Genomic DNA, 24,896 nt, shown 5'->3' on the forward strand with positions numbered 1-24,896 from the left:
GGGGGTGATTTATAGGCGACGACCACCGGTACCACCTTCCCTATTGCAATTGAAGTAAATAGCAGCAACAGGCAAACCTAGATTGTGAAACCTTGCAAAGTCTCTTGTGTTGAAATTTTGACGAGAATCGATTATGTCCGGCGCATTGATGGCCTCGCGGCCCAATTGCTGGAACAACACGAAAATATAACGATGGATTCCCATCGAGGGTCGTGGGCTCTCGTAGTGTACAACTTCATTGCCTGTATATAACGAGAGTTTGAGTTTAGTAGCAAATACATTTAATACGCGTAATTTCTTTATTTCAATCATGAAATATAAAGTTTGGACTAATTTAGAAACATTAGAGGGGTAATTTATTTTATATGCATACTATTTTGTTTGATTTTATGTTTCTAGTCTCTCTTTTTTAGTAGTCATAATTGGGCCTATAGTACTAACAATGTATGGGAGTACTACCACTAAGGTGAAAAGACAGATATATTTCAATGAAATGCTATGGATTAATCTAGGATAATGATAGACTTGCTTATGTTAATAAGAGAGAAGCAGTGATTCAAATCCACAGTGTGAGCAATAGTGAATTTTGGTGGTGATGGGTGGGGGCAGGGTTTGGGAGTTGGGATGGTTTTTGATGATGATACAAGTTGTATTTTATTATTATTACTATTATATATAAGAGGTTATGGAAGCAGTTGTTCGTCGACATGCTTGCTTCCCTAGCCAAGGGTAATATTGTCGATTTTTAATACTTTTCTACTGTTAATGCTTAAATAATATTGTACTTAGCAATTTTGTAATTGTACTTTTTAAATTTGGAACGTAAAAGCCCTTCTGCATTTTGATTCTCAACCGCAAAATTTGCTTAATTTCCATGCATGTGGGCCATTCTTTTCTCCACTTTCCCTCTATATATTAATGCATACATATTATATAGGTCCCACTTCATATTTTGAATAGCAACTTTACTTCCTTCTCTTTATTTCTACCTCATAACTTCTTTCATTTTATTTTTTATGGAAAAATCATTTCTTAAAATGTTAATTACTTTATTTGTTTATCAAATATTGAAAAATTATATCTTTCTTTAAGTTTGTTATATATCTGAAAATTATATAAATATAAACAATACTATAAATCACAATAATTAACAACTTAAATATTGACTCTCGAAATTCAATTGGTACCAATTTATAAATCACAAAATTGACAATTTAAAATATAAAAAATCACTTGATTCTAAAAAAATATATTAGTGCTACATAAATTGGAATAGGAGAAATAACATATATGATATGAAAATTACGCTAAAAAGATTCTATAAAGTACAATATTTAATAATTTAGTATATTTAAAAGACATAAAAAAATGGTTAATTTTTGAAATTCTATATATGCCACGAAAATTGAAACAAAGAGAGTGATATATATTATTTTAAAATCATATAAAAAGTACTAACAACTTAAAATCTTTTTAAAATCATATAGAAATTTGGCAAACTTTTCAAGTTCAATGATAGTCCCTCCGTCCCATGCTAATTGACTATTATTCTAAAAATAATTGTCTCATATTAGTTGATCACCTTACTAAATCAATAAAACATTATTTAAAATTTTCCTATATTACCCTTGTCATTAATTCCTTTTGAAAGTGTCACATTTGTTTGTAAAATTCTCACACAGTTTTTTAAGGGTTAAATTAGTAAAGTTATTTTCTTACTTATAATTTCTTCAATACCGTGCAAAATAAAAAGTAATCAATTAATATGGAGTGAATGGAGTACCACATAATTTTTTAAAAATATAACATATATTGAATTCCGTGCTGACACTGAGTCATGCATCTAGTATATTACTAAGCGTCTTACATTGAAAATGTAGTGACATGGATACAACGTAGCGTGAATATAATATATATTTAAATTTCTTGCTCCGTCACTACCTAATTGTGAGCCATTAGGTAATAATGTAAGAACACTTACCAAAGGTTGCCCCTGTGGTTGCTGGGATATCTGTGACCAGCCTATCAAAAAAATAATGTATTAAACATTATTATATATATAAAAAAAAGGTTTGGAAGGGTGGGGGTGGGGATTGATAAAATATTTTTTGTTAAATATAAATTATGTGTCATCGATCCTAATTTTTTTTATGTTTGCATCCGATATTTGGTACTTATTTGAAATTTGATTAATTTGTGCATCAAAAAGTATCATTTTTATAAATAACACTTTCCTTAGATCTTATATAAGCTCACACACATTTTGTCTTCTCTATTGACGATTGATTTGAGAGAAATAAGAAGTATATATAATAGTTGTTTCATTGACGTCGTCCTCTGGACGAAGAACTATATATAAGGAACAAAATGAATATTTATAAGCTAAACGACTTACCAGTGCAAATATTCCCTCAGGTTTGGATTGCTAGGGTTTGGAGCATCAGGATCCACCATAATCTTTTAAAAAGAGAAGAACGTTTTAAATATCTTGAAATCCAAAATTAGGAAAATAAAAAACGAAATAACCTAGACACCATTAAATATAAACATTGTTTGATTAGACCTATAGTACTTTTAAAATATAGTATATCTTCAAGCTTGCAATATTAAACATACATGTTATAACCATTTTTATTATTATAAATAGTATGTTATGAGTTCTCAAATTCAAATAAAAACTATAAAAACAAGTACTTAGCTTGTGAATTAAAATTAGAACTTGCATAAATTCACATAATTAGAAGCCTTTGCACATATTGCGCTTTTGATCCTCTATTTATAATTAATTGACAAAAGGTCAACAATTACGTGAATTGCTTAAACAATTCTAATCAGCCAGAGATATTAAAATGTATTAAATAGAAAAAATAAAAAATAAAATATATATATATATATATATATATATATAAAATAGAATTATGAGTTTACCAGAGTGTAAAAATTGCGAAGATCGTCTCCACCAATGTCAACCCTAGGTTGATTGACAACTTGTGAAGGCCTCAAGGCACATCCATTGTAGACCACCCTATTGTTGTAAACCACACCAAAGTCTACACACCTTGTGAATGGATCAACAACATCTCCAACAACTCCAGAAACTATTAGAGGATCTCTTGGCATATTTTTTTCTCAATTATAATAAATTCAATTTTTGTTTATTACATGAGATGGATGATATTTTATGAGTAGAGAAGCTAGCTAGCTCTTGTTATTTATACTCATCATGAGTAGAGAGCTTTCATATGCTCTTGAGGACACATTTGGTCATAAAAAAAAATATTTATTTGTTTTTGGAATAATTTTTTACTTTATTTGAGAATCAGTGGTTGATTGGTCGTGAAAATTTCAAATTTCACTTGTAAGTTGGATTCCGAACTTATAACATGTTTCCCAACTTTATATTTATAATTCCAAATAAAATGTCTTTCTCTCCTTCGGAAAAAGTATAATCAAACAAAACTTCATCTTCAACTCAAACAATAATAACAACAATATGTATAGGGCCCGTTTGGCCATGCGATATGGTATCATGATATGGAATCATGAGATGAAATTGAAGTTTTGTTTGGACATGCGATATGGAATTTTTGTGTTGTATACTTTCTCATAAACATAAAAATCTCATGAGTTGTAAAACTATTAAAATAGCCCCAATTGTTTATTCAATCTTATCAAATAAACAAAAATTTTATAAAATCGCATAATAAATTATTACAAAGCTATTTGTTCTCTACTTAAGTAATTGTTTCATCTAACTTTAATTTAATAAAAAAAAAATTGAACATAAATTGTAGTGTACTAGTCTTTAATATAATCCTCCCACATAGTACGGACAATATCCTCACGTTGAACTTGCATTTCTTGATCACGTGACAGAGAAGACGAACCAACATTGTTACTTTGAGCCATTTGTTGGTCAATATCATCCGCAACTATATTTCCATGCTCATAAACCATAAACATTTCATCACTTTAACAATCGGTTGGTGTGAGTTAAAGTGACTAGCTATATGTTGGTGAGAATAATAAATTTTATGTCGGTGAGAATAATAAATTTTAAAAAGTAATGATGTGATTATAAATTTTATTTACATATGAAATAAATGGTTAGTAGATATAAATGTGGGGTTGTTTTAACAAAATATAAACTCGTGGATCAATTTTTGTATTAAAATATCTCAAATCATGATATAATTTCATATCATGGTTTTTGGAGAATATGGAATCACATCTCATGATATGGAATGATGAGATGGAATCAGCGTAAATCGCATGTCCAAACGCTGATTCCATCTCGATTTGAAAATCTTCAAACAAAATGAAAAATATTTGATTTCTATGGCCAAAGGTTTCTTTACCATAATAGGAATCTATATCTTTTTGAAGTTTCTCTTTAAGGGGAAACCATATTTCCTAATTGTTGAGCTGTAAAGAGGAGAATCAAGTAAAGATTTTGACGGATCAACTGAGCCCAATATTTTTGACATAAATTAAATTGTACATAGATATTTTCCTATCCATATTATTATTATTAATCCATATTATTATTATTATTTTTCTTCATTTGCTTTATTAATCGTTCAAAGTTTTTAAATAGGAGGATCACTATAATCATAACGTCTATCGAACCGTTATAATAAACCACATGGAGACATGAGACATGACAAGAAAGGGTAAAGGACCAAACATTTTCTTGGATTATTCATAGCTACTTAAGTGGTCTCTCTAAAAAGTAAAAAAGTAAAAACACAGAGTACTTACTAAGTGACAGTAGTAAGTACTGTTTCCGTTACTTGTGGGGTCTGGGGAGGATATGATATATGCAAACCTTGCCCCTACATTGTGAAGGTAGAGAGACTGTTTCCATTAGACCCTCGACTCAAGTAAAGCAAATATAAATGTCCTGATGGATATTGTGTGAGAAAACAAACTTTGCTGCAATATCACTAATGCTATTGAAATTAATCCTTACACTCTATAACTGTCTTCATTGTACTTGTTACTCATTTTGTAATTTTCTTGTATAGAAAAAGGACAGGTAAGGCGAAATTTTGATTCATGTTTCCACTTAATAATAAGAACGTTGAGATTTTTATACTGTCTTTGGTGCTTCTCATGTTCAACATGTCATTTCTCTTTTTGTGAGGTAATTGAGTGATAGAACGGATTAGGGTAGAAGAGTACTAGGTGGTTAAGTATTAGTTTCTTGTTATTCGAGTTCTGTTACTATTTATTGTTTCTTCTTGTTTTATTTTGTTGTATTTACTATTACTTTTAAGAATGTTGTGTCATGCTTTGTTTAGTACTATTTTGCCATAGCTTCTTCACTTCCGTTATTTTCTTTTTTCGAACTGCTTTGAAATGCTTCTCCTTGAGCCGAGGGTCTAGTAGAAACAACCTCTCTACCTTTCAAGGTAGGGATACGATCTGCGTATACACTTCCCTCCTCAAACCCCACTCGTGGAAATACGCTAGATGTGTTGTCGCTAATTGAGTGTTTGGACAATTTATCTTTTTTTTTTTCTTTGTTCACAATGAAGGCTTGGCCAGTTTGTCTAACTGGTACTAAGGATATGGCTTTTGGTTGTGGACATATGGTGAGGTCCTTTTCTCTACTATTCAATTTATAGGATGATTTTCATTTCTCTCCTCCATTGATTTCTCATATATGTCACCCAACTAACAGTTATTATCTCATAAATTCACGTTTTATCTTGATTCCATTCTTCTTCAACAAACAAAGTAACTTTTTGAGATAATAACTATTAGTCAAGTCACCATATGAGAATTCAACTCGCTATTTATATGGTGTTAATGAATTTCTGATCAATTGAATGCAGACCTGCAGAGAATGTGGTCCAAGAGTGTCAGATTGTCCCATTTGTCGTAGACAAATAACTAGTCGTATCCGGTTATACACTTAAAATAGCAACTTAAATGATCCGTGTATGTAAATATGTGTGTATATTTCTCGAGTTTAACTTTGTTTATGTCAATAATTTAAAGAATTTTTACATTATCACGTTATTTTTACTTATTGTAGTAGATAACTTACCTTAATTTTAAAATAATAAATATCTATTTTGTTCATTGTTAATATATATTAGTTATTACAACTCTATTATCTTGTATGCTAAAATATGTAGAACATTTTTTTTTTCATAATCCAAGAAAATTATATTCACCATAGTGAAAAGATAAGTTGACAAAGGATGAAAATTTTCGTCCTAATTGTCAACAAAAAAGAGAAATTCTACTAAGTTATTTAAAAATCGATATATGTTCATAAAAATCATATCGCCGTCTGTGGGGATCGAACCCACGACCACGTGGTTAAAAGCCACGCGCTCTACCACTGAGCTAAGACGGCTTCATTGATTATTATGATTCTTAATTAATATTATAATATATTGTTATTAACGAGTTTTAGATAAGATAATTCAATAAATCAAGTTGTATTAGAGATCTAAATATTTTCCATATTTTCAGTTTGATTGCATAATCCATTTAATTGTACACAATTAATTTGCGTTATTTTATGAATAAAAATTTTATTTTCTTGATTGTGTTTAACTGAAGCATGGAGTTTATGAACGAAAGCAAGATTGACATTTGATATACAAATAAAGTATAGTTAAAACTTATGATCGATTGTAGTAAAACAATAGTCCACCTTCCAAAACCAGCAAAGCTCCTCTATAAACAAAGCAACAATCTTGTCATTTTCTAATCACATGGTATAATTTTTTATTATTGAAAAATGTCAACAACAAAGAATAAATCTAGTGTGATTTTATAAGTGGAGTCTCGGGTTGAATGGGGTGTATGAAGACTTAACCTCTATCTTTGCGAGATAGAGAGACTGAATCTGATAGACTTTCGACACAAAATTTTATTAAAAATTTGTCAAACAACAAGAACAAACTCAATGTTAATAAATGGAGTATGGGGTTGAGTGACGGAGCGAGGTGTACGTAGACTTAACATCTACCTTTTTGTGGGATAGAGAGACTAAATCTGATAGACCTTCAACTCAAAATTTATTTAAAAATTGTCAACAACAAGAACAAACTCAGTGTGATTCCATAAGTGGAGTCTGGGGTTAGTCAGGTGTACGCAGACTTAACCTCTACCTTTGTGGGGTAGAAAGACTGAATCTGACAGATCCTTGATCCAAAATTATTAACAAGAACAAACTCAATATGATTCCATAAGTGGAGTCTGGGGTGAATGAGATGTACACAAACCTTTGTGGGATAGAAAGACTGAATCTGATAGACCCTCAACTCAAAATTTTATTGAAAAAAATGCCATACTTTTACAACATTGATTAGCAAACAAATACACTTTCCTTGTACTCCTCTTCATCCATAGTATCACTCAATGTCCTTCCTTTAGTTTCTGGCAAACACAACACAAACAATCCACAAATTGCTATACAAATCCCAAAAACTCCATAAGAAAACCATCTATTTTTCCTCCCAAAAGCTACTAACATTGGACTAATTGCACCACCAAGAACCAATGCTTGTCTCACCATTGACACTGCTGAATTTCTAACACATGTCGGAAACAATTCCACAGTGTAAATTAACAAAACATTAAAACAAGTACATGCACTAAAAAATGAAAAAAGTTCAAACCCCATTTGTAACACTTTAAAATCATCATTTTGTACTAGTACACAACCTATACTACATATTCCACTTAACATAGCAAATACTAATAGTGATTTTTTCCTAGTTATTTTTCCAATTAGGAAAAATGTTACTATTGATGCTGGCAATTCTGATAGTGCATTAAGTGTAACACTTAGGTATAGATTAAAAGGTAAATTTCCAACACCTAATGGCATCCCATAATATACCATTCGTATACCAAAACCAACCAACATAACCGATATAAGTCGTCTGAAAGCCCATTTTTTTTCGATCAACATCTTGATAGCTGAGTAGAGATTGATTGTTGATGACTCGTTCAAGTTCTGTATTAGAAAATAAGATAAGTTACTTGCTACAACATGTAAAAGGTTCATACAATGACGATATATTTAACTTGCTCAAATATATAGTTTAAGCACAAAAAAAGAAAATAGAGACAGGTTTGAAATCTTACCAATTATTTATCCAAACACACTTCAACTATTAGTTGTTCTCTTTTTCTATACCAGAACGACAATGATATTTCAAGTAGGAAAATGGAACAACTGATAGTTCATGATGTGTGTTTCAACAAACATTTGGTAATAGTTAATTAAGATAGAATATTGGACGTAAAAAGCGACATTCTTTTTTAAAAGGACTTAAAAAGGAAAGTAAAACAAACAAACTGAAACAGATCGAGGGAGTAATAACTTACATTATCATGTTCTTGATCTTCAAATTCAAAAAAGGAGCCAAAGAAGCTCAATGTCAAGCTACTCCTTGTTGTAATACTTTTCAAAGTTGACACAAATTCCTCTTTGTTCCCTCTTACATAAAGCCATCTTGGTGATTCACAAACCAAAAAATGTACCAAAATTGAGTACAAAATTGTTGGAAGACATGTCCACAAATACAACACTCTCCATGAAGACTCTTTATTCAAAAAAGCAATAATTGGCAATGATAGAAAACCAATAGTAAAACAAACAAAACCAATTATACCAACTTGTCCACGCCATTGATTTCCTACTAACTCTGTTGACAAAACAAGTGCACAAGTCCCAATAGTAGCCCTTCCAAATCCACTCAAAAATCTCAAAAATGAGTAAATCCAAATATTTGTTGAAATTGATGTTATGGTTCCGGCAACTGACATGACAAGACATGAAAAAACCAACATGTTTTTTCGTCCAAGTTTTGTGTCAGCCAAAGTGGATAATACTAAACCTCCAATAAGACAACCTATGAAAAATGAAGACGCTGGTAATCCACTGAGAACTGAACTCACACCTTGCTTTTGTAACGACCATTCATTAACGGCATGTGTGTCGGCAAAGACACTAATAAATGTTTGTTGTGCATCAAAAACCCACGATAGAGATACGAGGACGGATTGTAACAATTGTGCCCATCCAAATTCACCAATGCACCTTTCTATAGTTTCATCGAGCGTTTTCGATGTATTTTTTCGATTTAATAATAATGATTCATATGATTGATCACTCATTTTATTTTTTTGAATTTGTGTATACAAATTAAAAGTGTGTATGGATTTTGAGCACCTTGAGAACTTAGTTTATATATGAAGAAAAAAAACACTAGTTGCATTTTAGTTTTTATTTAATTGAGGTCCCACAAATTAGGCTAGACAATATATACCAGTACAACTATGATTTGCTGGTATTCAACATTTAGATAATTTCATAAAGAGAAAATACATAATTATCCCATCAAATTTAGGCTCTTTTTTGAAGAAACACCTTAAGTTTGTAGAGGTCTTATTACCCCACGAAACCATTTAAATCCACAATAAATACGTCATTTTAACCCATTTTCATGGCAATTGTGATTTCACGCTACAAAAGCGCGTGAAAGGGTAAAATTGCAGCCCCAAACCAATGGAAAACTAACACATGGCATTGTTAAATCAAAGTGAAAAGAGTCCCACATTTCTTCTTCCCCAAACCACCATTAATGGCTGTTGAGAGCTTTTCTCAACAGCAAAAATTGGTTTTTTACCACACGAAGCAAATTTCTTTACTGTATACTCTATCATCAAGTTTTAGCAATCCATCTTAAGGTCTTTTATAAGAAAAATGTACTTAACAACGAAATAATACTTGATCAATTTAGCACCTAATTTACCTTTCAACAAAGAAATTTGAACCCATTTCCGTTCATATAGTTTCCCAAGATCAAAAATATCAAAGTATCTACTCATACAAATTCAAAAAAAATGTGAAATTCACTTATAGAACTCAAAGCTAGTCTTAATTTCGGAATACCCACAAAGCTAAAAAGGATTAAATTAATTTTTGGGGAAAAAATTGAAATCAAACACTAAATAAACAGTCAAAACACTAAAAAAATAACACACAAAACTTACATAAATATATATTTACAAAGAAATTCAGAAAAAAATTCTTTTGAAGTGAAGTAAATCGAAAGAATTGGGAAAGGGAATTGGAAAAGATGAACATGAATTTTTCTAAAAAAGTTTAAGGGTTAAAATGTGAGTGGGTCAGGATTTTACCCGACCCACTATTAAACAAGTAAGAAAAATAAAAAAATATTATTTTATTTAGGGGGAAACACACGCACGGATTATGAGATTGCAAATATTGTAAAAATAACGTATTTAAAATTGTTGAAAATGGTTGGATGGGGTAATAGGACCCGCAAACTTTAGGTGTCTACTTCAAAAAAGAGTACAAGTTTGATGGGTAATTTTGTATTTTCTCTTTCATAAATTTATTAATTTGTATTCTTGAAGGATCATATCACATTGATATCATGTGTGAATGACAAGGATCTGATTGGACTTGATCCTTCAAACAGTAAAGGATAAAAAAAAATTTTAAATTATGTAAACTTGAAGATAAATGTTTTAAATTAATAATCTGATCCAAAATCATGTTCTTATTGTTACTTTTGGGTTAAAATGTTTTTTTTTCTAAATAAATGTATTATTTCTTTTCTATTAAAACACATCTTTTTCTAACAAAAATATTGTAATACATCACTAATTCTCATTTAGATAACAATAAATCCTTTTATGTAATAAAATAGAAAATTAATATTTTATTGATTAAAGAAGGATATTGGATCTTGGCATGTCGATGGTTTTTAACCGTAGGCATTTTGCCAGAAGTTGGTGGGTCTATCATGAATTAGGTCGGGGTGGTTGGTGGTTTCGGGATCTCGTAGAAAATGCTTCTTTTATGCCTCGGGTAAGCATTTGTTGATATATATAATTCTACGATTTTAAACTAAAAATATATAGAATATGGTAAAACATTTTTTATTTTGTTGGTCTTAAACATGAAAATTTGAATTTGAAAATTACCAAAAAAGAGATATCATACTTTTGAAATGAACTAAAAAAATAAATTAATTAAAACGAAGGAAATATTACATTGTATTAATTCATTGTTCTAAAAGAACACGTATTTTCTGTATCCATGGGAACAAGTTACATATTATATCTTTGTAATTAATCCATTCCAAGTTAAATGACAATAGTAACATGAAATTAGATGATTGTGAAAAGATTAAAAAAAAAATTGTTATAGAAACTACCTAATTAAGAAAAAATGGTCCTTAAAACATTCACATTGTTGAAAAGACTTGAGAGACGAAATAGACCAACAAGAATTGTGGCGGAGTCTTTTTTTCACAAGTGTTTACTCTTAATATAGAATTTTTTAGTACGAGTTTAAATTTGATTGGACTCTAATATGAGCATTTAACATTAGTGGTGGAACTAAATATCAGAAAATCGAAAAATCGAATCGAACCAAACTAATTCGGTTCTTCGGTTTTTCTGTTCGATGTCGATGTTATTTTTTTTGAAAGTTCAGTTCGTCGATTCGATGTAAGGGTCTCAGAATTTTGGTGCACTGAAGAACTGTACTTTTATTAAAAAAAATAAAAATTAAGTAGCAACAAATGTACAATTCAATATTTAACTTCAAATATTAATTCCCAAGAGGAACCCAAACATATTTTTATGGATGTACATTATGTAAAGGAACTCATCTTCATCCTTGTTTTTTTTGAAAAATAGTTGGAGACACAATGTTCTTGAAAAAGACAAATATAGTCTTATAGTTAGCGTAATAAGTGTTCCTAGCGAGACACATCATTTCTTAACATAGTTTTAAATTCTAATTAAGTATCTTATACTTTAATTTTATTTTGTCCTCGTTTTATTTTTCTTTCGCACCGAAAAACCAATTTAAAAAACACTGAACTAAATCAAACCGAATTAGTTTTGCTGGTATGTGGTGCATATTTTTCTAAAACCGAAAATCAAAAAATCGAACCAATATTTCATAAAATCAAATTGAAGAACCGAACACCCCCCTTATTTAACACTGAGTAGAAAACAATTTTTTAAAAAAGAAATAAACCAATAAGGATTGTGGTGGCCTTCTTGAGCTAGCGTTTTACTCTCAACATAAAAAATTTCGATGTAAATTTAAATTTAGTTAAGTCTTAATATAAATATCAAACACTTAATAAGGAAAAAAAACTTTAAGAAATAAAGAAAAGGAATACATCAAGAGCCAACTAATACTACATATATTATTATTTTTAATATACTCTATCAAACGACCCGAGAAAAAGATAAAATAGACAGGATGCTAGCAATTAAGTTTTCGTAACACGTTGAATCCGCCCCTATTTTTCTCACGTACCATAGTTTTGATGAAAAATAAAACTAACAAATAAATAGATTATAATTAATCTTCTAGTGATACACTAGGATTGAGTTGGCATATTTGGCGTTTTTATTTAGGATAACAATAAAAATAAGTCAATTTAGACTGCAAGTGCACACCAATTATATTTTATTGTCTTAATTTAAGTGAAGTGTTGATTCGATACGAATAATTTATGACTGATTGTATTTAGATAATTATATTTTATTGTTGTTGTTGTTGTTGTTCCGGTTATTTTGTATATATATTTTATTTATTTTCATCGTTTTAATTTAAGTGATATTGTTTGATTCGATAAGGATCATTTATGATTTATTGTGTTTATGTGATCATACCTTCTTCTTGTTGTTATTATTACAATTTCTTTGTATATATATTTTAGTTATTTTCATCGTGTTAATTTAAGTGATGTTGTTTTATTTGATATAGATTATCTATGATTTATAGAGTTTAGGTAATCGTACCTTGTTTTTATTGTTGTTACGGTTTTTTTGTTTATACACTACCAAAAAACGACGGACAGAAAAGTGACGGACTGCGTCGCTCCAAAAAGCGACGTCATTTGCCACACTGTCCGTCGCTTTTTAATAAAAATAATTATTTAAAATTATTTTACAAAAAGCGACGGACGGCATCTCTTAGTCCGACGCTTTTTTTTGCGGATTGTTGCGCTAAATATATATATAATTAATAATTATTTATTTAATATATATAGAGATGTCATCCGTCGCTTTTTAATAAAAATAATTATTTATAAATTAAACAATAACCACGTTGTCCGTCGTTTTTAATTTATTTTATTTTATTAATTCGTTTTTTTTAAAAGCGACGGACGGCATCTCTTAGTCCGTCGCTTTTTGGTCAAACTATCTAGTCAAACATTTTTAAAAAGCGACGGACAGTGTCTCTCAGTCCATCGCTTTTTAGTCAAAATTTTGGTCAAATATTTTTAAAAAAGCGACGGACAAAAAGACGCTATCCATCGCTTTTTTTAAATTATGTTGAACCAAAAAGTGGGCTTTCCCCCCATTTTCCCATCTCTCTTTCTCTCTCTTCTCTCTTCTCTCCCTTCTCTCTAAAACCAAATTGTTGCGCCGTTGCCCTTCTCTCCTTGAGCATTAGTCCCGTCGCTGCTTTGCCCCGTCGGCACTGCCACCCGTCGTCCCCACTACCTCTTTTCCTTAGCTTGTTAAGGTTAGGGTTTAATTTTAGTTTTTTTCAATTCTAGTAATATTTGATTTGTTATAAATTAGTATATTGTTTTAATTAGTTTGATGAATTGTGTTATTCAATTGTTAATTTGTATATTTGATTATTGTTAGTTAGGTAGAGAATTGGGGATTTTTTAGTTTAGGGTTTTCTTCTAAATTGGGGTTTATTTTAATATGATTGTGAATTGAGTATTAGAAGATAGAACTAACAAATAATTAAAAATTAGAAGTTAGATTAGTTGCATTTTCCAACTTTGAAATTCTTGAATTTAGTATGTTTGACGGTTGAAGTTAGAAAAATATTCAATTGTATATGAAAGTTAGATTACTTTGAAGTTAGAAAAATATTGGATAGTATATGAAAGTTGAAACTAGATTAGTTGAATTTTCCAACTTAGAAGTATTTGAATTTAGTAAGTTTGAAAGTTGAAGTTAGAAAAATTGAGGATTTTTCAATATGATTGTAAATTAAGTATTAGAAGTTAGAACTAACAAATAATTAGAAGCTAGAAGTTAGAGATTAGTTGAATTTTTCAATTTGCCATTGTATTTGTGCTTATATGTATTAATTAGTATATTTTTGTTGAAAATTGGGTTACTTGAATTATACTCTTGAACTTAGAAATTCTTGAACTTGGAAATTCTTGAACTTAGAAATTCTAGAAATTAGATATGAACTTGAATTTTTGTAGGATTTTAGAGCTTTAATTAGGTTGTGAACTTTAGAAATCTTGAATTATTGTAGGATTTTAGAACTTTAGGTTATGAACTTTAGAAATCTTGAATTATGAGATTTTAGAACTTTAAGTTGTGAACTTTAGAAGTCTTGAATTATTGTAGGATTTTAAACTTTAGGTTGTGAACTTTAGAAATCTTGAATTATTGTAGGATTTTAGAACTTTAGAAATCTTGAATTATTGTAGGATTTTAGAACTTAAAGGTGTGAACTTTAGAGAACTTGAATTTTTGTAGGATTTTAGAACTTAATAAGGTTGTGAACGTTAAGAATCTTGAATTATTGTAGGATTTTAGAACTTTAAGTTGTGAACCTTAGAGAACTTGATTTTTATAGGATTTTAGATTTTTAGGTTGTGAAACGTTAGATATCTTGAATTATTCTAGAATTTTAGAACTTTAAGTTGTGAATTTTAGAGAACTTGAATTTTTGTAGGATTTTAAAACTTTAAATTGTGAACTTTAGAGAACTTGAATTATTGTGAGATTTTAGAACTTTAGGTTGTGAACTTTAGAAATCTTGAATTATTTTAGGATTTTAGAACTTTAGGTTGTAAACTTTAGAAATCTTGAATTGTTGTGGGATTTTAGAACTTAAAGTTGTGAACTTTAGAGAACTTGAATTTTTGTAGGATTTTAGAACTTTATAAGATTGTGAACATTAGAAATCTTGAATTATTGTAGGATTTAGAACTTTAAGTTGTGAACTTTAGAGAACTTGAATTTTTGTAGGATTTTAGAACTTTAGGTTGTGAAACGTTAGAAATCTTGAATTATTGTAGAATTTTAGAAATTTAAGTTATGAATTTTAGAAAACTTGAATTTTTGTAGGATTTTAGAACTTTAAGTTGTGAACTTTAGAGAACCATTATTGTGGGATTTTAGAACTTTAGGTTGTAAACTTTAGAAATCTTGAATTATTATAGGATTTTAGAACTTTAGGTTGTGAACTTTAGAAATCTTGAATTGTTGTGGGATTTTAGAACTTTAAGTTGTAAATTTTAGAAATCTTGAATTATTGTATGATTTTAAACTTTAGAAATCTTGATTTATAGAATTTATGAACTAATTATTATGTTGAACTTTAGAAATCTTGATAAAATATAGTCTTTATGAACTATTTGTAATTTTGAAACGATTTTTTTGTAATTTTGAAACGAATTTTGAAAGACTTTATAAGCCTTTAAATTGTGATTTAAATATTTTTGAACGTTAATATAAGTTTGTTGTTTTATATTTTGTGTAGCTTCTTTATAATGTTTTGTGTTTGATTGGGCTGAATTGAATTGAATTAAATTGCTTTTGCAGGTGGGCAGCAGAAACTATTGCAGAAAAAGCGATGGACAGGGTGGTTTTGTCCGTCGCTTTTTTGAATTTAATTTATTTAAAACCCAAAAAAGCGACGGACAGGGTCCTTTAGTCCATCGCTTTTTTTGATTTTATTTTTTTTGAAACCCAGAAAAACGACGGACAGGGTCCTTTAGTTCATCGCTTTTCTACATTTTTCAAATTTTTATTTCCAAAAAAGCGACGGACGGCATCTCATTGTCCGTCGCTTTTCAAGATTCTAAAAAAATTAAAAATTAATTAAAGCGACGGACTTCGTCTCTTCTTTAAAATTACAAAAAAAAAAAAGCGACGGCCAGCTTAGCATTCTTCAAAAAAAATATTATTTTAAAAAAAACCAAAAGTGACACAGTCCGTCGCTTTTGGAAAAGCGCCAAGCCAAAAAGCGACGAGATTGATTGTGTCGCTTTTCCGTCGCTTTTGGCCAAAAAAGGCGCTTGTTTCCGTCTCTTTAATTTTTGACAGTTTTTTAGTAGTGATATATTTTAGTTATTTTTTCAGTGTGTAAATTTAAGTGATGTTGTTTGATTCGATTCGGATCATTTATGATTTATTGTGTTTATGTGATCATACCTTGTTGTTGTTGTTATTACATTTTCTTCGTATATATATTTTAGTCATTTTCATCGTGTTAATTTAAGTGATCATGTTGTTTGATTCGATACAAATCATCTATGATTTATAGTGTTTAGGTAATCATATCTTGTTTTTGTTGTTGTTACGGTTTCTTTGTATAAATATTTTAGTTATTTTCATCGTCATAATTTAAGTGATGTTGTTTGATTCGATACGGATTATCTATGGTTTGTTGTGCTTAGGTGATCGTACCTTGTTGTTACGGTTTCTTTGTATGTATATTCTGCATTGATTTGCTATTAGTTGACATGTTTCTCTCCACTATCATTTTTATTTTAATTATTGTTTTGATTTGCTTGAGTTAAGGGTCTTTCGAGAACAACCTCTCTAACTTAGCGAGGTATTGATAAGGATTGTGTACACTCTACCTTCTCCAAATTACCTCACTTTGTAAGATTTCACTGAATATGTTATTGTTGTTAGACTCGCTACGGAGTTTAAGAAAGATTTAAAAAAAAATTATGATCTAAAATATGTCATAGATATTTTTGTGACTATAAATTATCTCATTAAAGATAAAATGTGTATTTTAAGTTAAATTGATACCAAATATAAAAATGTACTTTTTTTCAAAACCAACTAAAAAGAAAAATATGTGTCACGTAAATTAGGATAGGTGAGTATATAAGACAAGATGAACTTAACACTTTTCATCTCATATTACTTTGGAAATCCTCGTTGTCTAGTTCGATCTAGAATGTACATATAATATATATTTTTCGGAATAAATTAAAGGGCTCCATAAATAGTTAAATTGATGATCTAACAACTTAAATGATTAGGATCAACCTGAATTGTGATGGAATAGTTGAGATTTCTGCATCCTTAATCAAATATCTCGATTTCAAGTCTTTAGAATTTAAAAAAATTTATAAAAACATCCGGCGGAAACCAAAAAACATAAAAATGGAATTATTAGGCTTGTGAATATGTATCTTGTAATTTGATATTCTTTTCAACAACAACAACAATACATTCGGTGAAATTTCGCATATGATCTATCGAGAAAGTAGAATGTACGTGAATCTTATGAAATAAACTCAATAACTAGATCAATGCAAATTAAACTCAAACGACAAATAGATATATTTTACTAACTCGTAATTGGAATTACAAAAGAATTTAAAAATCAAAAGGGAGATTGAAGAACACAGATAGAAAAAAGAGATGAGAACTAGAACTTAGAGAAAAGGAATAACGAAATACATATACTCCATAACAATTTGCATAATCGTTCTTTCTAACTCCTACTTTTTTTTAACAAATGGTAATTAGGTTTGAATCCCAAATAAAAACTCCTTAATATTTTACTCAGCCCAATAGTTAAAACTGAATCAGTCTCATTCACCATTTTTAACTCATAAGTCCTCATATAGTTGGCTTGATTCACAATATCTTACCCCTAGAGAAGCTCTTTCCGAAAGACTCCCAACGCAAAAAATTTAATATTCGTTTGTTTTTGGATTTGCCTCTTTTTGAGATACATAACCTCTAAAGTCTCATAAAAACCTCCTAAAAACATTAATCAAAGCCTTTAAATTGACAAAGGAGAAAATTAAATAGATGCCTAATATACAACGCAAAAAATTGAATTATAATAATTCTATTATAATAAACCCAAACTTTATCAAATAGATATAATAAATATATCTACACTTTTACATGTAGACTCGTATACATACAAATTAAAATTCAGTAATAAAATATAAAACACATATATATAGATATATATACTAACAAACAAGACTTTATTTTTTGGGTGTATATATATATATATATATACATACACATTATATATTACGGTTGATTCTTTCAGATGATCACTCAACTATAATAGTTACTATCTCATAATTTCAATTTTCTTCAACAAAAGAAAGATGACTTTCTGAGTTAATAAACAATTAGTTGAATGACTATCAGACAAAATCAACTCATATATACTATCTATATATAGTAATAATAATATTAGAAAAGGAAAATCCGGTACACAAAACATCTGACATTGACACAGAGTTTGAGAACGGACTGCACCCCAAGGCGGGGGGTGATTTATAGGCGACGACCACCGGTACCACCTTCCCTATTGCAATTGAAGTAAATAGCAGCAACAGGCAAACCTAGATTGTGAAACCTTGCAAAGTCTCTTGTGTTGAAATTTTGACGAGAATCGATTATGTCCGGCGCATTGATGGCCTCGCGGCCCAATTGCTGGAACAACACGAAAATATAACGATGGATTCCCATCGAGGGTCGTGGGCTCTCATAGTGTACAACTTCATTGCCTGTATTTAACGAGAGTTTGAGTTTAGTAGCAAATACATTTAATATGCATAATTTCTTTATTTCAATCATGAAATATAAAGTTTGGGCTAATTTAGGAACATTAAATGGGTAATTTATTTTATATGCATACTATTTTGTTTGATTTTATGTTTCTAATCTCTTTTTTTTAGTAGTCATAATTGGGCCTATAGGACTAACAATGTATGAGAGTACTACCACTAAGGTGAAAAGACAAGATATATTTCGATGAAATGCTATAGATTAATTTAGGATAATGATAGACTCGCTTATGTTAATAAGAGAGAAGCAGTGATTCAAATCCACAGTTTGAGCAATAGTGACATACAAGTGAATTTTGGTGGTGATGGGGTGGGGGGTGGGGGGGGTGGGGGTTTGGGAGTTGGGATGGTTTTTGATGATGATACAAGTTGTATTTTATTATTATTACTACTATATATAAGAGGCTATGGAAGCAGTTGTTTGTTGACATGCTTGCTTCCCTAGCCAAGGGTAATATTGTCGATTTTTAATACTTTTCTAATGTTAATGCTTAAATAATTAATGCTTAAATAATATTATACTTAGCAATTTTGTAATTATACTTTTTAAATTTGGAACGTAAAAGCCCTTCTGCATTTTGCTTCTCAACCGCAAAATTTGCCTAATTTCCATGCATGTGGGCCATTCTTTTCTCCACTTTCCCTCTATATATTAATGCATATTATATAGGACCCACTTCATATTTTGAATAGCAACTTTATTTCCTTTTCTTTATTTATACCTCATAACTTCTTTCATTTTATTTTTTATGGCAAAATCATTTCTTAAAATGTTAATTACTTTATTTGTTTATCAAATATTGAAAAAATTATGCCTTTTTTTAAGTTTGTTATATATCTGAAAATTGTATAAATATAAATAACACTATAAATCACATTAATTAACAACTTAAATATTTAAAAGTTCTAAAAAAAAAGAAAAATTGGCTCTCGAAATTCAATTGATACCAATTTATAAATCACAAAATTAACAATTTAAAATATAAAAAATCACTTGATTCTAAAAAAATCTATTAGTGCTACATAAATTGGGACAGGAGAAGTAACATATATGATATATAAATTACGCTAAAAATATTCTATTAAGTACGATATTTAATAATTAGTATATTTAAAAGACATTAAAAAAATGTTTAATTTTTGAAATTCTATATATGCCACGTAAATTGAAACAAAGAGAGTAATATATATTATTTTAAAAATTATATAAAAAGTACTAACAACTTAAAATCTTTTTAAAATCATATAAAAATTTGGCTAACTTTTCAAGTTCTATGATATTCCCTCCGTCCCATATTAATTGACTATTATTCTAAAATAGTTGACTCATATTAGTTGACCACCTTACTAAATCAACAAAACATTATTTAAAATTTTCCTATATTACCCTTGTCATTAATTCCTTTTGAAAGTGTCACATTTATTTGTAAAATTCTCATACAGTTTTTTAAGGGTTGAATTAGTAAAGTTATTTTCTTACTTATAATTTCTTCAGTACCGTGCAAAATGAAAAGTAATCAATTAATATGGAGCGAACGGAGTACCACATAAATTTTAAAAAAAATAACATATATTGAGTCTCATGCTAGCACCGAGTCATGTATCTAGTAGATTACTAAGCGTCTTACATTGAAAATGTAGTGACGTGGAGACAATGTAGCGTGAATATCATATATATTTAAATTTCTTGCTCTGTCACTACCTAATTGTGAGCCATTAGGTAATAATGTAAGAACACTTACCAAAGGTTGCCCCTGTGGTTGCTGGGATATCTGTGACCAGCCTATCAAAAAAATAATGTATTAAACATTATTATAAATAAAAAAAAATGTTTGGAGGGGGGTGGGGGGGAGGGGGATTGATAAAATATTTTTTGTTAAATATAAATTATCTGTCATCGATCCTAGTTCTTTTTTATGTTTGCATTCGATATTTGGTACTTATTTGAAATTTGATTAATTTGTGCATCAGAAAGTATCATTTTTATGAAATAACACTTTCCTTAGATCTTATATAAGCTCACACACATTTTGTCTTCTCTATTGACGATTGATTTGAGAGAAATAAGAAGTATATATAATAGTTGTTTCATTGACGTCGTCCTCTGGACGAAGAACTATATATAAGGAACAAAATGAATATTTATAAGCTAAACGACTTACCAGTGCAAATATTCCCTCAGGTTTGGATTGCTAGGGTTTGGAGCATCAGGATCCACCATAATCTTTCAAATAGAGAAGAACGTTTCAAATATCTTGAAATTCAAAATTAGGAAAATAAAAAATGAAATAACCTAGACACCATTAAGTATAAACATTGTTTGATTAGACCTATAGTATTTTAAAAATATAGTATATCTTCAAGCTTGCAATATTAAACATACATGTTATAACATTTGTTATTATTATAAATAGTATGTTATGAGTTATCAAATTCAAATAAAAACTATAAAACAAGTACTTAGCTTGTGAATTAAAATTAAAACTTGCATAAATTCACATAATTAGAAGCCTTTGCACATATTGCGCTTTTAATCTTCTATTCATAGTTAATTGACAAAAGGTCAACAATTACGTGAATTGCTTAAACAAGTCTAATCAGCTAGAGATATTAAAATGTATTATAAAGAAAAATATATATATCATATAAAATAGAATTATGAGTTTACCAGAGTGTAAAAAATGCGAAGATCATCTCCACCAATGTCAACCCTAGGTTGATTGACAACTTGTGAAGGCCTCAAGGCACATCCATTGTAGACCACCCTATTGTTGTAAACCACACCAAAGTCTACACACCTTGTGAATGGATCAACAACATCTCCAACAACTCCAGAAACTATTAGAGGATCTCTTGGCATATTTTTTTCTCAATTATAATAAGCTCAATTTTTGTTTATTACATAAGATGGATGGTAATTTATGAGTAGAGAAGCTAGCTAGCTCTTGTTATTTATACTCATCATGAGTAGAGAGCTTTCATATGCTCTTGAGGACACATTTGGTCATAAAAAAAAATATTTATTTGTTTTTGGAATAATTTTTTACTTTATTTGAGAATCAGTGGTTGACTGGTCGTGAAAATTTCAAATTCCACTTGTAAGTTGGATTCCGAATTTATAACATGTTTCCCAACTCTATATTTATAATTCCAAATAAAATATCTTTCTCTCCTTCGGAAAAAGTATAATCAAACAAAACTTCATCTTCAACTCAAACAATAATAACAACAATTTTTATACTTAGTGTAATTCTACTACTGAAATTTGGAGAGGGTAAGATATACGTAGAACTTACCCCTATCCTCGCGAGATAGAGAGATTGTTTCCAATAGACCCTCAGTTAGGGGTGTGCACTATTCGGATTAAACCGAATAACCAAACCAAATCAAGCCGAATTTTTAATTGGATTGGTTTTTTGGATTTTTGGATTGGTTTTGGATTAATAAATTACTTTGTTTGATTTTTTGGTTTGGTTTCGGGTTTTAAAAAATAAAAACCAAAAAAAAACAAATTATATTAACCACTTTTGTCCCTTTTTGGTTATTGTCTTTCATGATGATTACGTTTATACTTTATGTTTGAATTACATCTATAATAGATATACTTATAAGTATTGTGTTTTAAGTTTTACTTATGATTTATACTATTAGAAAGTATATTTAAGGGATTAAATATTATTACTTTGGTTATGTTATTAATTATTGACATAACCGAATAACCAAATCGAAAAAAGGCGAACCAAATAGAGGAAAACCAAACCAAACCAAATTTATTTTGGATTGGATTGAGTTACACTTTTACAAAACCAAAAACCAAAAACCAAAAAATTCAAACCAAATGGTACAAAATCAAACCGAAAAATCGAATGCACACCCCTACCCTCAGTGATCAAAGAAATGGTAACCATATAAAGTGAAAAAATTAGATTTGAAAATCTTCAAACAAAATGAAAAATATTTGATTTCTATGGCCAAAGATTTCTTTACCATCATAGGAATCTATATCTTTTTGAAGTTTTTCTTTAAGGGGAAACCATATATCCTAATTGTTGAGCTGTAAAGAGGAGAATCAAGTAAAGATTTTGATGGATCAACTGAGCCCAATATTTTTGACATAAATTATATTGTACATAGATATATTCCTAATCCATATAATTATTATTATTATTCATTTGCTTTATTAATCGTTCAAAGTTTTTTAAATAGGAGGATCACTATAATCATAACGTTATCAAACCGTTATAATAAATCACATGGAGATACACTATTTACGTTAAATTGTACTTCAATAGATAACACTAATATTTGCATTAAAATATACTATTTACGTTATATATTTGGGGATTGGATTCTTTCTCAAATCTTAATTATAGTGCAAACGTGGATGATTTATGCATCAAACTATCGTTTTTGATGAATAAATATATATATGGAGTTTGATAAAGAAAATAAAGATATGTCAAAAATGCCCTTAACTTGTGATTTTAAGTATACATGAATGTAGTTATTTGAGGCTTTAGTCACAGAAGAAAATAGGATGCTTATATGACATTTTTGTCACCACGCATTCCTTAAAAGAATCTCTATATTCCAATTGGAAAAAGTGATGGAAATTTTTCCTTTATTTACTGGGACTTTTAATTAATAATAATGAAGGTTAAAAATTACAAGGAATGCCAGCTCTAGAGAGGCCGGCAGCTCTTAAATTTGTTTAGTGGTGATATTAAAGAATAAGATATTATGTGAATACTAAATAATACTACAAGATTAGGAGAAGATGAGAAGAGGAGTCTAGCATCCAATCAGTCACCTACTAGGCTACTACTCTTCTACATTAATTTCCGATCTCTATATCTTTTTATCTAGATCACACCCTCAATAAATTGAAAATATATCATATCTACCTAATCACCTTTTCCGATTTTTCTTCAACTTACATCTACGGCCTCTCCAAAAAAAGAAAAACTCTATGTGGACCAGTGTCCTAGCCACCTTATGGTAAGGGGTGTCAAGACACCCCTTCACCATAAAATTACATTGTTTAACTAGGTTACGATATTAATTTTATGTATATATATATCCCGATTTCTTTATGTGTGTCTCTTCTTCATTTTTACATTATGATACTCCTTAGTAAAATTTTTGTCTCTCTTATTTTTATGTTGAACAACTACAATTCTATATAATATTAATGGATATTCCTAATGGCAAAAAAGGTACCTTTTTTTTTAATTGAGATGTACATATGGGGAAATAAAGAATATTTGCTCTTTGGTCCAATTTCACAAGTTTCTTGTGTTCAAATTGTGTCTAGAAAGAATCAATAATATCAGGAGCATTTGATAGCCTCTCCACACAAAACAACATTTCCTTTCTTTGATCAAGCTCAGGATTTTCAGTAAGAGTGGGGGTAGGGTTACTACAAGTGTGGGGACATGGAAAGTGATTGGTAGTAATCACACTACAAGAAAACATGAAATCAACTATCGAATTTGTCAGTAATCCCTAGCTAATTTGTAGTTAAATAGGTTTTAATAAATCTGATTTTCTTATAATATGTCTCTGATCTCGTAGCTAAATAAAATAAGTATGGGATTTTTTTGTTATTTAGCTTACAGAATTTTGTTTGTCGTTAATTTCTTATTTTCTAGTAGTGAATATTTTATGTGTAGGTGGATTTTGGGAGGTGAGTGCGGGTGGAAAAATTTGCGAGCGGTTAGTGTGTGGGGTTTGATACGAGTAGCTGGTGTGTACACTACACTAAAAATTATCTTTATCGGCAATTAACTAATAGTAATAGCTTAATTGCCATTAAATTTGTTCTTTTAGAGGTAACTAGCACTCTTTGTAAATGTTGATAAAGCCTATAGCGACATTGGAACCAATGACAATTAACTAACACCGGTAAAGGGTTTAGCATTCTTTGTTGATGTGCATATTTATTAGCCACTGAGAGCTGTTTTTGTTATAGTAATAGTGAATTTTGAGTAATTATAAATTGACAGCGTGTGGATTTGAAATGCAGGAACAAATGGTTTGTTGTGAGTAGGAAAGTTCACGAGTCCGAGGAGTTCAGAGAAGGGAAATGAAGTGGAGGTCTTCTATTACCTGTACGAAAATATAGCACGTATATATAGTGTATATAACTTAAAATTCCATCAAAAAAAAATTGTAATAGATTTGTAGTCCAAGGAGGAAACGTTGACATCTTTTGTTCAATCGTCAATAGATGGAAGAAATGAGATATTTTCTCTTGTA

The 24,896-nt window shown here is 29.5% G+C and overlaps 3 protein-coding genes and 1 non-coding gene across 7 annotated transcripts in view; 1 reads left to right on the top strand and 3 right to left on the bottom strand.

Moving 5' to 3' along the window:
* LOC125866635 (E3 ubiquitin-protein ligase RGLG4) overlaps nt 1-5,989 on the top strand; it is a 24,745-nt gene extending 18,756 nt beyond the window's left edge. Inside the window, exons 10-11 of one of the 2 annotated variants that reach the window (XM_049546932.1) lie at nt 5,541-5,597; nt 5,841-5,986. In XM_049546932.1, the coding sequence (XP_049402889.1) occupies nt 5,541-5,597; nt 5,841-5,924 (141 nt within the window). In that variant the 3' untranslated portion in view covers nt 5,925-5,986. Of the gene's footprint in view, nt 1-5,540; nt 5,598-5,840 lie in introns of both variants that reach the window. The other variant, XM_049546933.1, reaches the window with a different exon arrangement.
* LOC125866661 (protein FLOWERING LOCUS T-like) lies at nt 1-21,542 on the bottom strand. 3 transcript variants are annotated; one of them, XM_049546967.1, is made up of 4 exons: nt 2,929-3,233; nt 2,396-2,457; nt 1,982-2,022; nt 1-242 (listed from the first exon to the last, which is right to left on the bottom strand). In XM_049546967.1, exons 1-4 carry the CDS (start codon nt 3,118-3,120, stop codon nt 10-12), a joined length of 528 nt encoding a protein of 175 aa, XP_049402924.1. In that variant the 5' UTR covers nt 3,121-3,233; the 3' UTR covers nt 1-9. The 3 variants fall into 3 exon arrangements, with proteins under 3 accessions (XP_049402924.1, XP_049402927.1, XP_049402925.1); XM_049546970.1 differs by lacking the exons at nt 1,982-2,022; nt 2,396-2,457; nt 2,929-3,233 and adding exons at nt 20,381-20,421; nt 20,801-20,862; nt 21,307-21,542 and having other exon boundaries at nt 7-242; XM_049546968.1 differs by lacking the exons at nt 2,396-2,457; nt 2,929-3,233 and adding exons at nt 20,801-20,862; nt 21,307-21,532 and having other exon boundaries at nt 7-242.
* Nucleotides 6,299-6,370, bottom strand: TRNAK-UUU (transfer RNA lysine (anticodon UUU)). Its single transcript has one exon. It is a non-coding gene; the product is annotated as a tRNA-Lys (tRNA).
* On the bottom strand, nt 7,288-9,150 carry LOC125866628 (organic cation/carnitine transporter 3-like). Its single transcript, XM_049546924.1, has 2 exons — nt 8,359-9,150; nt 7,288-7,984 (listed from the first exon to the last, which is right to left on the bottom strand). The coding sequence occupies exons 1-2, from the start codon at nt 9,148-9,150 to the stop codon at nt 7,331-7,333; spliced, it is 1,446 nt and encodes a 481-aa protein (XP_049402881.1). The 3' UTR covers nt 7,288-7,330.
* Nucleotides 21,543-24,896: the final 3,354 nt, after the last annotated feature.

This window comes from Solanum stenotomum, chromosome 6 (assembly GCF_019186545.1).
Source record: "Solanum stenotomum isolate F172 chromosome 6, ASM1918654v1, whole genome shotgun sequence".
Taxonomy (NCBI): domain Eukaryota; kingdom Viridiplantae; phylum Streptophyta; class Magnoliopsida; order Solanales; family Solanaceae; genus Solanum; species Solanum stenotomum.

Coding starts and splice junctions, on each gene's coding strand:
- LOC125866628 (XM_049546924.1), bottom strand. CDS start 9,150: ATGAGTGATCAATCATATGAATCATTATTATTAAATCGAAAAAATACA. Junction 7,985..8,358: donor AAGATCAAGAACATGATAAT/GTAAGTTATTAC, acceptor TTTCTAATACAG/AACTTGAACGAGTCATCAAC.
- LOC125866661 (XM_049546967.1), bottom strand. CDS start 3,120: ATGCCAAGAGATCCTCTAATAGTTTCTGGAGTTGTTGGAGATGTTGTT. Junction 2,458..2,928: donor TTCGCAATTTTTACACTCTG/GTAAACTCATAA, acceptor TCTTTTTAAAAG/ATTATGGTGGATCCTGATGC. Junction 2,023..2,395: donor CTGAGGGAATATTTGCACTG/GTAAGTCGTTTA, acceptor TTTTTTTGATAG/GCTGGTCACAGATATCCCAG.